At 41.2% G+C, this 18,174-nt stretch overlaps 1 protein-coding gene across 1 annotated transcript in view; it reads right to left on the reverse strand.

The window, feature by feature from the left end:
• Window positions 1-490: 490 nt before the first annotated feature.
• LOC120559567 (kelch domain-containing protein 8B-like) overlaps window positions 491-18,174 on the reverse strand; it is a 146,502-nt gene continuing 128,818 nt past the window's right edge. The window contains exon 5 of the mRNA XM_039801391.1: window positions 491-10,515. Coding sequence (XP_039657325.1) covers window positions 10,319-10,515 — 197 coding nt within the window. The 3' untranslated portion in view covers window positions 491-10,318. The remainder of the gene's footprint in view (window positions 10,516-18,174) is intronic.

The following is an 18,174-nucleotide window of genomic DNA, read 5'->3' on the forward strand; positions in this document are numbered from 1 at the left end:
TATGAACAGACAGATTGGATAACATGGGCGCCGAAATAAAAAATAGCTGCGCTACGTGGCGCTTACGCGCCCAGTGTGTTTTTAGTGTGTGATGATATTTGCATCAGGATCTGGATTCTCTCTTTTTTCTTATCATTGCGTCAACAAAGAGCCTTTGGTCCCCCCGTGGGTGTGTAAGCCCCAGCCAAAAACTGGGTGCAGGTTTTGCAGCCCTTACTATGATGATTGACTCATAATCTGACAATGCGGCACAGTCCCACGGAGGTGTGTTTATTTGTGCTTTAGAACATAACCGCTGTGCAACAAGCCGAAAAGATTGCTTTATTCCTCGGTTACACTTTACTTGAAGGTATCTACATAAGAGTGACATGACACTGTCATGAACGTGTCATAAACATAATAAACAAGTCACAAACGTTTATGACATAACGCTTCTTTTAGTACATGTCTTTCGTTTTTTTGTCATTTGTCATTTTGTCATGACAAGTTAGGGTTAGGGTTAGAGTTAGGTTTAGGGTTGATGTGTCATGACTGTGTCATGTCACTCTTATGTAGATACCATCAAGTAAAGTGTTACCTATTCCTGTAATTCACAGCTTTGGACCACGCTAACTGTCTTTGTTCACTCTCAAGCTTGCTCGACCACCGCTGCGTTCTCTCTCTGGCTTTAAGCCGGGGAGGAAGGGGCCAACTTTGAACATTTTACAAACAGTAAGCAACACTCACTAAATATTCTACCTTTAATTATTCACTGATTTAATACACCACCCGTCTAGCATAGTGAGCGAAATCAATCACACCCACATGGTATGTAACCAACAGGTGCATGCTGGGTCTAGCAAAAATGCTCATGTTGGATCCTACAGCAGTGACTTCTACATTCACTTATAAACTTCTACCTTTAGTGGGGAAAGCATGAACTTTTGGCTGTTTTTGAAAATCTGTGTGACAGTTATGACAGCTTACTCACTATGGAGGAGGAATGTCTGTATATGTCTGACTTTTGTCCTCCTTTCTGGCTTATTCTAGTAAGTTTGTATAGAGGAGGGTTATACTTGATAATCAGTAGTCAGCCTAGTTCTGTTAGTAGTTCTAACATGCAACATTATCATCATCATATGCCTGCTCTTGAAACTTTAATCCCAAACTAACCCTTCTTATCATTTTGAAAACGCATTGGTTGTATCATTGGTGTAACAATGTGACTGGCAGGCTTTGGTGAGGGGAGGCAGCTTTTCCATGAGCACATTACATCATCCAAACACATCCTTAAACTAATTCGGCGTTGCCTTGCCCTGGACTTTCTAATACATCGCAATACATTTCTTGTTCACTCATTTCATCCAACAGTTTAAGAACACACTGCAGTGTCACATTGATCAAGTACAACAACAACCACAACAAATATTATTAGGATTACTATTATTATTATAATAACAATTATAATAACAAAAGTAATGCCAGCATATCCCCTCTTGTTTCACTCTCTTTGTCTGTGTGAGTGGGTAATGAAAAGGAGAAACTCCTCCTGTAAACAGGAAGTACATTAATTAATTAATCTTGTTGTATTTTTCTCTCAGAAAGATTATTATAGCACAAATTATGTTAGAATAACTTTGTACATCTGTGGCGCATAATATAATCTTAAATTAGCATGATTAGTAATGCTTAACCCTTAAGTTAGATCTGTAAAGAAATGTATTTGAAACCAGAGTTTGGTTTCTGCTTGTATGCGATTATATATGTCATAGGCCCACCTACAGCATGACCCCGGGAATAGTTTGACATTTTCAGAAATTGGCTTATTTGCTTTCTTTTCGAGCGTTACATAAGATCAATACCAGTCTCATGTCGGTGCAACAAGTGTGAAGCTAGAGTCAGGAGGTGACTATCTTTGTGGCTCTATTTAAAATTGGTTAAAAGAACTCCTCTAAATTAAACTAATCAATTAATTGCATCTCTTAAATCTGTTCAGGACCAAAGATGTACAAGCAACAGCTTGTGGCTATTGGGTGAGTTAACGATTTATTTGAGACCTCTCCCGAAAAATATCCCCATCTTAAATTGGAGATCTCACCAAAGCCAGATAAAAAAAAAGAGAAATATCCTGATTTTCAGTCCCTAAATTGGGTCAAGCTAAAAAACAACAACACAATTTTCAAAAAGAAAATTAATAATGTCTCTCAGTGGACCTTCTCTACCTGTTAAATGCTCACGTCTTATAATCTCCATGCCCCCTGTTTGTAACATATGCTTTATAATAAAAATGTCAACCTGGAGCCAAAAACAAAAGCACCATCCTTAAGCGTTAATTTATGGTCCTGCAGAGGCTCCATATTTATTTGTTTCTGTTATTTATTATTATACTATATTGTTTGGTGGTTGTTCTCAGTACTGTTAAACTGGGGTCATATCTGACTCTAGTCAACAGACTACGTTTACATGCGCATAATATTCCGTTTTTTGCCCTTAGTCCGAAAAAGACCATAATCCGACTAAGCTACATAGCTAATGAAAGTGAATATTCCACTAATATTCCTGTTTACATGCAAAAAAACATTAGTTAAAAGTTTACCAGCGGACCGTGCAAACACAGCGTCCCTCTTTCATTCCTTCAACCAGCTTCTTGAAAAGCTCGGCATAGCGATGTGTGCACATATCCAAAAACCTGTTGATATCCAAGTCTCTGATATTTAAAAGTAGGTGTGTTTCTCCTTCTTATCGGGTCTGCAGCCTTGCAAACTGTTGGCTGGTTGGTTTGTGTACAGCAACCATAGCAACACACAGAGCAGACCATAAGCCGTAAATAGCCAAGAGGCCGTAAACAGCCAAGAGGCCGTAAACTGCGGTCAAACCGCCATTGAGATGCATATTCCAAATGTGCTGTATACATGTCCAAAGAATAAATTTAAAACCAGAATAATACCGGAATATCCCACATGTCTTAATCGGAAAATGCTATATTCGGAAAAAGGCCTTATTCAGAATATCCAACTGGAATATGCTGTTTACATGACCTGTATCAAATTCAGAATATTGTCATATTCTGAATAATAGTGGACTAGTGTGTTGTGAAGTCCAAATGTTTACCCAGTCATTATAAGGATAAAATACAAAGTGTAAAGTAATAACATAAATATTTTTTTTTACTTTTTAGTGTTTCACACACACTGCCTTCCACCTGCCCACACACACACACACACACGTGCCATCTGAGTGAGTCGAGTCCAACCGTCCTTATGTTTAGTTTTCTATCTTTCTTATCACCTTCAGTACATTTCTTCACCTCTCAAATCACATTAGCACATACAGAGCACATGGCAATACTGATCCACTGTGACCACAAAGCAGTTTACCAGGTTCCTACCATGTCAATCACTGTAGGGAAACAGCACAGTACAGCGATTAGAACAGCAGAGAGAGGGATTCTGGGTTTGTGTTTCCCAAAATGTCTGTACAAACTAGTTTCACTTTAACACTCGTCAGTTAAAATGACGCACAGCATTGAAGGCCTGTGGTTCTCAAGTGAAACGGGTTTTGAGATAGCATCTTGGTTCAATCACAGAATTAAAAAATAATTATTCTGTGTTGAGATTTAGTTGATTTAGTTTTTTATTTTGCTGATGACCATTTGGGCGTGAAATCCCCCCAGATAGTTATGAATCACTCAACAAATTAAAATAGAAATAAAACATGCCAGCTTGTTTGTTCTAAATATCTCTCTTGTCTTTTGTGTCATATATAACCCTTCGAAGGCATTTCTACTTAAGAACCATATATTAGATAGTGGTATATATTACATAATCCTCATTCCCAGTATTATACAAACTGTGCTCACATGGTGAAAATAAACAGATTTCTGTATATAATTCTATTAAGAAAATATTTGCTGCAACGTCCACCCAAGCGAAGCTTTGCAAGAACACATAACTAGCGACAAACACTTTGGGGAACCCAGCTCAGATCAACACCACAACACATCTGTCACCTCACAACCTCAATCCACAGCACAAACAACTGACAAAATAATGAACAAACATGAACAAGTAACGGATAAAACCCCAAACAATTATATCTAATCCTGGTTACCTAAAAACCAGGATACCAGATAATTATGATGGGGATGTTTGATATATTTTTCAAATACAGGCCCAAATGGGAAATAAAAGCAAGAACACATTGGTATGCTAATGTAAGTGGAACACATTTATGCTACCTGCGGGTGTTGACACTGTTCCCTGTTGTCCGGGAAACTGTGTTCAAGTTTGCCCGCACAACAAGAAAAACAAAAGTCATATAAGATACAGTTCTGCATTGGATTCATAAAACTGAAAACAGTGTAAATTCAGCATCTTCCGCCCCCATCTGTGCTGAATGCACCCCCGATGTTTTGTCAGAACCTGAGTCTGTGGGCCTTTTTTTTGTGAATTAAGGCACAGAGTGTGCCATGCACAGTGTGCCTACACCAAAAAGGGCCCTGAATGTACTGTATCTTGGACAAGAGGACACATACTGTATCTACGGATGTCTGAGAGGTAATGATACACAAGGCAACTTTTTGAGGCAATGCAAGTCACGTCTGTTTGCTCCAGATAATAAAAACGTGCCTGAAAAAGAAGGTTGTACTTGCACATTTGTTGGCAGTCCCTTTGCTCTATACTGTGGGGTATTAAAAACCTGTGTAATAATTGTAGGGCGCTTATTGCTTGTAAAATTGCCCTGTGCCTCAGGTTCTGCCGATTTCTCAGACTCAGTTTGAAAAATGACACCTAGAAACCATATTAAAGCTCTTTTCTTGGAAAGCAGGTCCTCAATACATTCTGGCTTTCACCTAGTCCTGTAAGAACACATTTACATATGCTTGTGCATCATCTGCTCATGGCCTGCTAAAAAAAGTAAAGCATGTAATTAGCTGCTACCTGCACTGAAGCATCCTGCTCTTTTGTTCTGCGTTTCTCAACCTGCTGTCATCAGAAGCAGTAGAGGGATTTCACTCCAAAGAGTAAACAGCTTGACACGTACTGTAGGTCACATCCGGAGCCAGATAAACACATTTACGAGGCATACTTTCTATTGAAAGAGAAATTTGAGATATATGAGGCATCTTCTCTAGGAGTGAGCGAGAAAAGCTAAAAAAAAAAAAGAAGAAGAAAAACAGACAACCAAAAGAGAGAGCAAGCTCTGGCAAAGTCCCAAAATTCCTCGGGGACTGCAGTGTGGCATGTAAACTGTATCAAAGAGAAGGAGAAACCGAAAGACTGCAGAGGAGACATTGTATATCCTCCAGACAGCTCACACAATAATAGATGGTGAGTGTGGCTTTGTGTCAAGAATTTACACAAACACACACATATGCACCCACACAAAAGCATAATAACAATCACATGCAGTCAATATCACACAAATGCAAATAAAGCACAGCGGCACATATGATGTTGTGTTTTCAGCTTGTGTCGAGTAAGTGAAAAACCAAACAAGCTACTATAAGCTACATTCATATAAATTTTTTAACAATATGTGAAATGACTATGTGAAATGTAAAAGGTCTTCTTTCAAATCATTGTTTTGGTTTGCAGCCCACAACTTTACTATTTTGGTTCAGTATATCAGTATCAACCTTGTTTCCAGTCATAGTGGGCAGCTATGTTTTAGCTAGAAAGTTCTAATAAATACACTTTATACTACCTGCTCAGCAGACACTTAGCTGTTGAACATAGTGGAGCTTTTAGCAGCTTAAGAGCCAGATATTTCCTTTAGAAGTTGGTGGAGACCAAAAACAGAGCACACACACAAACACACAGAAACACACACACACACACACACACACACACACACACACACACACACACACACACACACAAACACAGCAATTGATTCAGTGTTGGATGGAGTAGAAGATACACAGTCCCCAACCAGCAGAGCTGGATGACTAAATGATCTCCGTGTTGTCTCCAAGCTTTTGTGAGTGTTGCCAGATAGAACTGTGCAAGTGGGTGACTGCATTCTTACACTCAGGTTTACAGGTCTGTGCTTGGCTCTGCGTCCAAGTGTGTACGTTGTGTGTGTGTGTGTGTGTGTGTGTGTGTGTGTGTGTGTGTGTGTGTGTGTGCACATGCACATATCTGAGTGGCTTATACCTAACACACTCAATTAGATGCACACAATGCAACACCAGAAATAGCCAACTGTCAACTGGCGTTTATTTGAGCTCCAGAAGGTTCAGTGCTCTTTCACAGCAAAAGATGTCTGACTCGGTTAGTAAGGTCTGCCACGGTGCAGACCAGAAACGTATATGAAGTTGGGCAATACAGGGAAAATGGTGTATGTGTGTTTTTAGCGTGTGTGTGTGTGTGTGTGTGTGTGTGTGTGTTTGTGTGAAACAATGCTTATATTAGGGGTCAGAGATAGCTTCCTCTTCCTGTACTGTTCCTTATTTGTGCTTCTAACTAATCAAACTAACTTTTCTAAGTTTTTCTCTCTCGTTGCGTATGTATGAATGGATACAAGTCTGTTTTAAATAAGTTTCCTGTTTTGGGGTGACATAATGGTGTGTTTGTCACGCACCTGCAACATGTATTCAGTTATTTAAAATAGTTTGTATGTAGCAGATGAATGTTGTCTCTAAATGATGCACCGTGCAATAAGGCTGCAATATTGTATCTCAGTTTTGTGTGTGTGTTCGAGTAGTAAAATAGACCATTATCTGTTAAATTGTCCAATCATAGCTGTCGATCCAATCTGGCTTTAATTTTCCAATTTCTTTCCTACTGCAAGTCTCACGGTCATTAATCATTTTGAAGCACATCCTACCTTTAATCATCCAGTCATCAAATAAACTCTGGTATTTTAAAATAAACTTGACATTTTGTTGTGGCTAACATCACCTGTATTCTACAGGCAAGAGCAGTTAACCTTGTAAATCAATTGCCTAATAATGCAAATTTTTGTAAAAGAACCTGGGACCAAACCAACAGAGCCACGATTGACTCCTCTGTGTTACAGTAGTCTGAATGGAGGAGCTGATGGCTGTCTATATTTGAAAATGCTACCAGTATGGCAGAATAAGAAAGACCAACAGAGGCAGCTTACCACACAGTAACACACTGCACTGAGTCATTTGTTCGTTTCATGCCCGACCTCGTCTGCTGTCACTGAAGTCACTGAATCTGTCACAAAACATTCTGCACAGCCGCTAACCTCCATCATCTTTTATTCCTAACTCTTGCACACAAAGCCTGACCTCAGCCCAAACAAAAAGTCCATCTTTTGAGTATCAGCTGCTCAACCTGTAGGACTGAAAGGTGCCTCTAAAAGGTTTGTAGTAGCTGTTGTCAACTTAGATTCACAGCAGTTACAATAGATTCCAATGGAGTCATGGCAAAAACATGTGTCCATAGAAACCTCTCAAAGCACTCCCAGCATAATTCTTTGCCATTTATCTGTGCAGTGCTCATTCAAAACGTGCCTGCTCGGAATGGGCCGCATGCTTGGTCACCGGTACTGCTGCTTTCCCGAGAACCGTTTATCCAAAAAAAACTTCACACTGGACTCGACACTATGCTTCCTTGTGTCCTAAGCAACACACTTGCCATGACATAGATGTGTACCCTAGTATACATGTCATTTGATCAAAGCTATCTATTTGAGATCAGGCTATTTCTGGGAACAGGAAGCGTTCATTCTGAAAGTTACATTGTTTATGTTTAAGTTTATAACATCTCCGGTCTCTCTTTCTTCATCTGTTCTTGAATGTACTGTATGAGCGACGGAGAGCGAGCTGTACCCAGCATACTGTTTTGCGGTGTAACAGTAAATAGGGGTCCATTCTCAATACTACAGTGTGGAAATAACTACTCATAAATATGTCCAATAAATCTTAAGAGCTCACACTAGACACTGCACTTCCTTGTGTCCTCAGCAATACACCTGCCAAGTGTGAAGTCGATCGGATAAACGGTTGTTGATAAAATCAAAGGACAGACAGACAGATTACAAATTTTTAGGTTTTAGTTAATGTCAGGCAGTAGCACAGTCCATACGGACTTGGCTTGGGGACAATCTCTCTGCATTTGATGCATGTGTGTGAAATAAAATCAAAAAGGAATTTCAAAATAAAAGTATGTTATACTATGTGTAGTATGTCACATACTGTTTTGGCTAACATGCTAACAGTGGGCAGTAGTTACTTAGTAATGTCTTACAGTAATGTGTTACTTTTCCAGTAACAATGAGTGTAAGGGATTACAATTTACTAATCCCAGTTACACTTTGTTTCTTTGACAATTTGGCCAGGAGTCAGTAATCAGTTTTGTCTCATGCCTTCAGTGGAAAGAGCGCGGCGTTATGTGTTAGCCTGGCGAAAGAGCTGGACGTGTTGTAAGGCAGCCAAAAGATGTGAAAAGTGTCTTCCACTAACTTCAAGTTGTCTTAATTTACAAGCTGTGTGTTCTTTGCTGGCTAGCTAACGTTAGCCACTGGTAAACCCACATTCAGGAATCACCTGGGTTTTGTTTATTGGTGGAGAGTGTGTGAACAGCAGTGTCACCCTAACAACAGGACTTAAACCATCTGTAAATACCTCCAAACTGTCAACACGGTCTCACGGCAGTTCGTGAAATGGTCACGTAATTTTTAATCTATTGATTATGTGTACACGGACATGTTTATCTCTTTTTTTCGTGGTGGTCAGCACGCAATGTCGGGCGTGAAATGAACACTATCGCTGAAAATTCCGTGATGGACCCACAGAGGTTGGGTTTAGGAAAAGAAGAACGGGGAACCAACCTCCCTATGCGGATTTTCGGCATTTCATACTACTCGCTACCGTAGTCGTGCTGTGATCACGCAAGATGCTTCCCATTGAAATACATTAGTTTCAAAAACCTGCTGATCACCACGAAAAAAAAGAGATAAACGTGTCCGTGTACACGAATCAAATAGATTAAATTACGTGACCATTTCACGAACTGCCGACATATTTTTCCGATTTCTATACCGTACACGTTAAATACAGTTGATGTGACATGCGGGTGTGGAGGCTTTGGAGTTGTTTAAAGGCACCTTTGACGGAGCTGGGATGGGTAACTTAATGCAACTAATTACTTTTGCTGTTGAATAATTAGTCAAGTAATATAATACAAACAATTTCAGAGAATAATATATAATCTGTAATGACTAGATTTTTCCACTAACTTGCCCAACACTGATTTCAAAATGTTGCCCATGTATCATCCCTTTGAGATGCTCTTCCCATTTCATCCATCATCGGACTGACATTAATTTTATGTAAATACAGTAATACAATGTATTACTATCAATCCTAAAAATCAAGGGGAATATACAGTGTCAGGAGGCTGATTTCAGGTTATTAATATGTCTGGATGCTTCAGTACAGCAGGTATGAGGAACTCTGCATTCACTCAACGAGCAACTACATCCTTGTGCTACAGTGTGAAGGACCGTTTGAGCCTTGGTAATTTGCTCGGGATTGATTGCTGTGGCGCTAACGTTAAAGCAGGGGCGGATAGATGTGTAGCAGAACGAGGTGCCGACCACAGTCAGCTTTTCTACAACAACAAATAAAGGAAACACAGTGACTGTGGTCAACGTCAGCCAACGCTACAGTGGTTGTAGAAAATAGATGGGCTTCTGACTAGCAGTTGCTTGAAGTGTGAACGCATGTCAAGGGCCACTGTTGTTGACACTGTGGTAGCGGTTGCTAGCTGCAGCGCTAACTTTCACACATATACAACACTGCAACAAAAACAGAAGAACCACAACAGACATACACATTCCCAGAACGACACTGTCTGAAACTGTTTCTAAGGTCATAGAAAAGTGTCCGAGCTCGCTGACGCAGCAGCAGGGAAAGCGACGCTGCCGCATAGAAGAAATGCAGATATGGCCCTATCTTCCTTTGATATCCAGAAAAGTACCCTGCTTTAATTCTGAAAAATACTCAACAGTTCAAAGGCGTGTTGTTTCTTCAGACACCGTGTGTGTGTGTCTGTTTTTTGCTCATTCTTTTCTTTCTCTCTGATTTCCCCAGTGTAGAAAAGCTGTCAGTGTTCTGTCCTCGCTTTAATCTTGTATTGGTCCAGCTCTGTCACAAACTGTCTCTGCAGTTGAAAATGCTTGTTGAATGTCAAAAATTGTTTCTTACATCCCAGTGTACAATAGGAATCCATCAGTTGGACATAAAGGTAGAAAAGTATCTAAATGCGATCTGTGGAACCAATTCATGTGTTTATGCACACACATGAATAAAATATCAATGCCAGTTTGCACTCCTGTGTGTGTGTTAGCGTGTGTGCATGTGTCACACTGTTTCCGGTAAGCAGAGGGCTTCCACAGCATGACTCGGTCCCTGGGCGACTCCGCCGATGACAAAGAGCATGCTGTTTGTCTGCAGGAGGGCAGAGGAGCAGCGTGCAGTGGGCATGGGCGCCACATACTCCCAGCGACGCTTCACAGGGTTGTAGCTCTCCGCCGTGCCCAGCGGCAATGGTTCATTACCTGCGAAATGGAAAGTAACATGTAAGGATGACAGCAATTATGTTGCAAATGCAGCATAAAGGCCTTTACACACACGTAGTGTACACAGCCTCTGTGCTGTTGTATTGTAATCCTCAAGTATAGGCACAACGTGATTGGTGATGCCTTTATTCGTGTTGCAAAAGCTCAGAAAAAAAAACAATGTTGCTTTATCGCTGCTTAATATTCACGTTCTGTGTGAAAGTACTAATGACAAAACCAACAGTTTGAAAACATATATTGACATTCAAATTAATTGCCCTCAACAAAATTGCATAACTTGATATTGGCTACTGGAATTTTGAAAGAGGGGAAATTAGACCACATAAATTCATGAATTCAAGTAATTCAGTGCTATGAAGTAATTGTCTTTCAAACATTCAAGAGTAATTGGGTATTCAGTTGCTTGTAAGATTCAATGGCCATTATTTGCTTCCATAGTGGTCACACACACACACACACACACACACACACACACACACACACACACACACACACACACACACACACACACACACACACACACACACACACACACACACACACACACAAAATCAATGATAACACCTCCTATAACACCGATGGAGAATCACCATGACTCCATCTCCCCCTGTTGTCATAAACATACTAAAATAGTCTCAGAGAATCAATACAATAATCAGTCTTTTCCTAAAAGAGCTTTTGTCTGCAGCTATAGAGAAGGTGGAGTGAATTTTGGATTGAATATTGGAGTGACATTCGATGGAAAGAATCATGACTCCGAACAAATGCTCATGTTGCTTCGTGTCTGCTGGACGTGTAAATAAGCAACTGATTGCTGCCATGTTAGTCACAACTCTACAAGGTGATAATATACACCGGTGTTGTGTTTACAGCTTGATGCACTGCCCCCACATGATCCAAAAATGTTGCCATGTTAAAAAAGATTTAACACTCAAACCGTTACGATAGTGTATCAGCTTTATAGCTGCAAGATCTATGTTTTCTTTTCTTTTTTTCTATACTTTCCATAGTCTTCTGTCATTGAAACAGGACTTTTGAGTTTCCTTATTTGGAATTTCTTTCTTTGACTGATTATTATATAATCATTTTATCATTATCAACGCTAAACTAAACACTAGGGCTCAGAATTTTGTCAGTCGAATCGGATTTGGCTGTTTAATACAAATAATTGACTATTCATTCTGTGACATAAGCCTGTTTTATTTGCAACCGTTTGTGCATGCGCAGCATGGTAAACGTTGCTTGAGATGGCTTGACGCCATGTAACTTACTCAGTGTTACTATAAACACATCACATGTTCCTTTTTTCAATAAAGAATATCAAGCAACTCTATTGAACTGCCAGATTTTTTAACACATACTCACCCTGGGTGAAAGTGAGGAGCGCTCACTCTGCAGCTACCTCTGGGGCCCGAAATGTTTAATTTATATGCAAATGTTGCAGGATATTAATTTAATGTACGTTATTGGATTATATGTGCTCCAAGAAGGGCTGACAACAGATTTACAATGATTTAGAACTACACAGCCAGAAGGCCTATTTAAGGACGGAACTTAAAAATGTAGGACATTTTTAGGTCTCACCAAGGACTCCTCTCCTTTCTCAGGTCTGCTGTACTTCTTTTAATCTCCCTCTGTTTCTCTTTCCCTCCCCCTTTCACCTCAGGTGCAACGCTCACTGTCATTATACATCAGCCAGCACTAAGTTGTTGCCGTTTCCATGGAGACCCACATCATAGCGAGTCCCCAAATGATATGGACTGTTGAGTGTATGATGTGTGTGTGTGTGTGTGTGTGTGTGTGTGTGTGTGTGTGTGTGTGTGTGTGTGTGTGTGTGTGTGTGTGTCTCTAAGGAAGACTATTATGATCATTTTGTTCAAAGAACAAAGTGACGGCGCCGGGTCGGCCTTTTCAAAGCAATCTGGGTCTGCTCAGGCCTCGGCTCCATTATCATTTTTTATGGAGACACACATACGTACCCAAACCTGTGACAGCACACACACGCACACACATGTGCGCACACACACACACACACACACACACACACACACACACACTCACACACACACACACACACACACACACACACACACACACACACACACACACATACACACACACACACACACACGCACTGTGCTGCTCTTGGTGCTCAAAGGCTTCCTGCCATTGCTTTGATTCACGGCCCACAAACGTCATGTCAATTCACCCGCCGCTCCTCTCTTCCTCTGTTCTCTCTCTCCTCCTGACCTCCATTCCTCTCCTCCCTACTTCCATTATTTTTGCTAGTATCTCTTTTGCCTCCTCTTGCCTATTTCTCCTCCAACTTTATTATTTCCTGTCTTTCCCTTTTCAACTCCTCATCTTTCACTCCTTCTAGTCCTTTCTTAGAAACAATTTTTCCTGTACTTTATCCCTCTTAACCATCTGTCCTCCTCCTTGCTCTGTTCACTCCAACTATTCTTCCTCCTGTCCTCCTCCTCTCCACTCACCTGATCTCATTTTGGCTTCACTTTTTCTTCTTTGATGCTGCTCGTCTCAAACTTCTGCTTCTCTAACCCCTCCAACTCTCAACCTTCATTGCATTGTTCTTTGTCTCTCCTGCACCTTTCCTCTTCTCACCTCCTTGCTGTTCGCACGTACACAATACGTCAGCTACAGCGCATACAGTACAGCGATTTGACCCTTTTGTTTGTTTAAAGTTGGTAGTGCATGGTTCACTGTGGTGTTTCATGCTGTAACATTTAGCTTTAACACTCTAGCATCTCATCAGTCCATGATGATCAGTGGGTTCAAGGAGTTATTTCAATTGCTAAATTGTTGTAATTCACTTTGTTATTTAGATGCTATCACTAGGGCTGGGTACCGAATTCAATACTTTTTAGGCTCAGACCGAATTGCCTCTAAAGTATGGAGTATCAAGAATTGCCTCATCATTCAATACCCAATTTCAATACCTAAGGAGTAAATCCCATGAGCGTCAGCGAGCCAATAAGCATGCAGCATGCTTCTACCAAGATCTAATAATGCTTGTTATTGGCTGTCTAACGTTCCACGTCGCAGACACACGCAGGAAAGACTCTGTTACGCTCACGTAGTAGGAGCTGAAAAATAAATAAGAACAGTTGTGCCTTAATGTATAATGTTGTAATTTATTTTTGTTTTATGAAATTGCTATTGAAAAAATTACCGTTTAAGAACCAGTATTGAAGTCATGGTATTGGTAAGGAATATTTTTGAAAGATACCCAGCCCTGGCTATCACCTCAACCTGCCTCACCATCTTCTACTTCACTTACGGATTAGGTTTTTTAACATGTTTGCAAGATGAGCTTAGAAATAAGCCATTGTTGTTTAATTCCAAGACACTGACATCAAAACTGACTTTTACTGCCAAGATTCAAGATTGATTTTTGGCTGGATTTTCTTCTTGAGGGGAATTGTTACTTTCATGCTCCTTTAACATTATTAACGTCACCAAGGAGGTTATGTTTTCGGTTCGGTTTGTTTGTCAGATTACAAACATCTACTGGCCAGATTTACATTAAAGGGATACTTCACCGATTTAGCATTGAGCTTTGTATCAGTAGAAACCCGATAGTATTTCTGAATGACCGTGCCTCCCTCCCTCATGTCCCCCTGAGACGAGAGATTTCTGCATTTGGGGCCTGGAAAAAATCTTCCGATGACGTAAAATGACGATTTTTGCGTCATCGGAAGATTTTTGGGCCAGAGGCAAAGGACTACAGCCAGTAGTAGGATCTACTTCCGTATGTTTTCAACACGCCCACAGGGGGTTGGACTGCCGAGTCTGGCCGAGGTATTCCGAATGAAAACGACTGTCAGCCATCTTGAATCTTCGCTAAACAGGCTTTCGGTTTTCAGCAGAAAACATTTACAACAATTATCTGCATTCAAACTACCGGACGTGTTTACCACCAGGATACATCGGTACAGATCGGAGAATATGGAGGAAACGTTATTACAGACGCAATACTCGGCACACTACGTGAGCTTCGCCTGCACGGAGACCAGCGGTGTCGCTCAATGCCGCTAGCCGGCTAGGGGACATCCTCATCGGCTAGGTGGAAAGCTAACGCTAGCTGTCCACCTGTCCCAGCCATCCTGCTTGCAAGTGTCTGCTCATTAAACAACAAGCTGGACTACATCCTCCTTCAACGAAAATCCCAACGTGAGTTCAGTGACTGCTGTGTTTTTGTTGTTGTGGAACAACAGTGTACCGGAACCGGGACTATCCAGCTACCAGGCTGCTCTCGCCGGCCCGTGGAGGTGGGCTGTGTTAAACGGACTGGTGTAGAAATAAAATCAAACTAGCTACTGCTAACTGCTGGTGGAGCTTGTGACTGTTAAATGCCGACCATTCGACATTCCACGCTAATTCACGGCTGTGTTTATGCTTGGTGTTTACAGCCCACCAAGCGCTAATGCTAGTATGCGTTAGCTGAACTTTACGGATCCTGCCTGCAAGTGTCCGCTCATTTAGACCACAAACTGGACTACATCCAACTTCAACGACACTCCCAACGTGAGTTCAGAGACTGCCGTGTTTTTGTTGTTGTGGAAACCTGCCTGAATAGTGTACCGGACTGTCCAGCTACCAGGCCTGCTAGCCCTCCGAGCTAGAGATGCTCTGTCGCCAGGTAAAAGAGGTGGGCTGTGTTAACACCGAGTGGCGCAGAAATGTGGTGATTTGTATCCATTTAACTGCTAACTGCTGGTGGAGTTTGTGACTGTTAAATGCCGACCATTCTACATTACACACTAATTCACGGCTGTGTTTATGCTCGGTGTTTACAGCCCACCGCGCCCAATGCTAGTATGCGTTAGCTGAACTTTTACGGAGCCTATAAAGTGTGTGTACTAAATGTAGCCTGTTTCGTATGTCGTTTTTATATAATGTCGTTTTTATATATGTTAAATGTGTAACACCACTTGAGTCACGATGAAACGTTGTTTCGTGTATATGGTTGAAATGACAATAAAACACGCTTGAGTTGAGTTGAATGCCTCTGTCGGTCTGTCAAGCGGTAGGCGTGGCTTGGGAGTGGACTCAAAGCAACGAAGCAGGTGCATTCTGGGATTTGGTGTTTTTCATCCATATAAGACCAAAACACATTTTCTGGCTTTTCTTGGCCTAGAAGGCACCAATTTAAAAAAAAAATTCACATTTCTACTACATAAGTGACCCAATTTAAAGATATATTCAGCTTTCCAGCGGTGAAATATTCCTTTAAACTCGGTGGAAGGGTACAACATGGACCAAAGGAAGAAACTGTAACATTTTGGAGCGGATACGATTCACAGGGCCGATACACTTATTATATTTCACTATTGTTAACATTGCGAGATCGGATACGGCCTTGGCAGAGGTTTGCACTCTCCCAGTGCCCCCTAGTTTACTATATGCTATGGTATCCTCATTTTATACTTTTTGAAATAATGCTACTCACCTACTGTCACATGTTACATCAGAGTCAAAGACTTATTAGATGCCTGTTTGTATCAGTGAGAAGGTAAAGGTGGGAACAACAGACCTTAAGATAATTGAAAGCTAGAAGACTAGACACCACACACAAGCAATTTCCGCCAATATAGAAAGATTTTTCATTATCTCTTTAACACATGGACGACAAGTAGTTGATTAGAGTCGCGAGGCTGGGCAACCTCCAAAATACCCAAAAAAAAGTTTTTCATGTGTTCCTATAATAAAAACAAGACAGAGTCTGACCTGTCTAGGCTCTGATGATGATAACCTGATAATGAGGGCCTACAGGTTGATGCTTGAATTTCAATTCCATTCAATTTATTTATAGTATCAAATCATAACAATGATTTGCCAGGAAACCAGGAAGACTAGCTGGGGTCCGTTCCAGGAAGGAGGTTTAACAAACTCTGAGTGTAACCCTGAACTCTGAGTTGATTTACCCTGAGATGGGAAATTCAGAGTTTTCGGTTCCAGAACAGCTGATTAGAGTTGATTCAATCAACTCGGAGTATGTTCACTCAGGGTTACGCGCGTGCACCACCACTATAAAAAGGCAGCATGAATGGAGCCTTGATACTACCGATTCACCATGGTAACACCCACAAACAAACGGGTTGGCGGAAATACTCATGTTCCAGCAGGTTTAACAAACTCTGGGCTAGATTTATCAAGCCGTTTGCGCCTGTTTCCAGGCGCTAAATGGTCGCAAAGACGGACGTTACCGATGCGGGCTATTTACAAACAGGGCGCACTTGGGTAAAATCGCAGATTGTCTGCCACATGATCGATAAGAGACAAGTTGCGCTTTCAATATGCGTTCGTGGGAGGGTCGTGGGGAAAGTGGGAGTTCCACCCAAAAACGCTGGGAGGATAAGCGCAAAGTGCACCTAATTATATATTCCGTGGTATTTACAAAGACTGTCAGTAAGAGCGCGCCTCTATTCTGCGGGGTAAATTCTCCGCCTCTTTAAACCAGCCGCAATCGAGTTTCCTCGTAGACCTTTATGCCGCTGGTGAAATGGCAACAGTAATTTGAGCAAGACGAAGACATAGGCTAGACTGAAAATATTTTTAACACAAGAATCACACTTTGTCAGTGAACACAACATCATTTAGCGTTACAGATCAAGCAGCCATGCAATATTAGAGTTACTGGAAGAAATCAAAGATGAAATTGAATCTCCCACTCAGCGTTCACATCCCACTCCAGCAGTTGTTAAACTCCTCGCTACATTACAAATATTGGCATCAGGATCATTTCAAACAGTCATAGCATCAGCAGTGGGAATATCGCAGTCTGCACTCAGCCATATCATAGCACAAGTACCGCTTTGCTACAGCGCAATTTACGGTATAGTGGGCGGAGAAAGACGCTGATTGCCTGATGGGTGTCAGGGTTGATAAATACTACGCAAAATGTGGAAGCATAGCGTGCGCTATTACCGAACTCGCATAAACAGACGCAGCGCAAACTGCGCTAGTGTTAGTAAATCAGGCCCTCTGAGTCTAACCCTGATGTCTGAGTTGATTTACTCTGAGATGGGAAACTCAGAGTTTTCGGCTGATTTGAGTTGGTTCGAGTATGTTCACTCAGGGTTACGCCTCGTGCACAAAAGGCAGTATGAATGGAGCCATGATTCTACGATTCACCATGGTAACAACCACAAACAAACGGGTCGGCGGAAATACTCATGCGCACAAACAGCGAGTTTTAACATTTGAACATGCATTTCTTTAAAAAAGCAAGACAGCGGCTGCTGCTGCAAAAGAGAGAGAATTGGTGTGGGAGAAAACTGCTGCTTGAGTCAATGCGTAAGCATTAACAGTGTATTAATTTCATATTTTAATCACAGTTAACTTATAATATTACTGGTGAAAACTGGAATTGTATTACACCTATAATTTCATTTGGGTGCAATCCTGCGGGTGAAAAAGTAAGCCACTACTATATCCCATTCTGAGGCTGCAGCACCATGATCATTAACAGAACTATAATTTATAATCATTTATTTCATTTTAATGGCTCTCACTGGTTTGTGTCCAGGGAACACTACAAAAAACGTTTGCAAAAAACGTTTCAGAGCGAGTCACACTTTTCTGTCGGCTGCATACAGTGGCTTTACTATTACAGTG

This window comes from Perca fluviatilis, chromosome 5 (genome assembly GCF_010015445.1).
Source record: "Perca fluviatilis chromosome 5, GENO_Pfluv_1.0, whole genome shotgun sequence".
Taxonomy (NCBI): domain Eukaryota; kingdom Metazoa; phylum Chordata; class Actinopteri; order Perciformes; family Percidae; genus Perca; species Perca fluviatilis.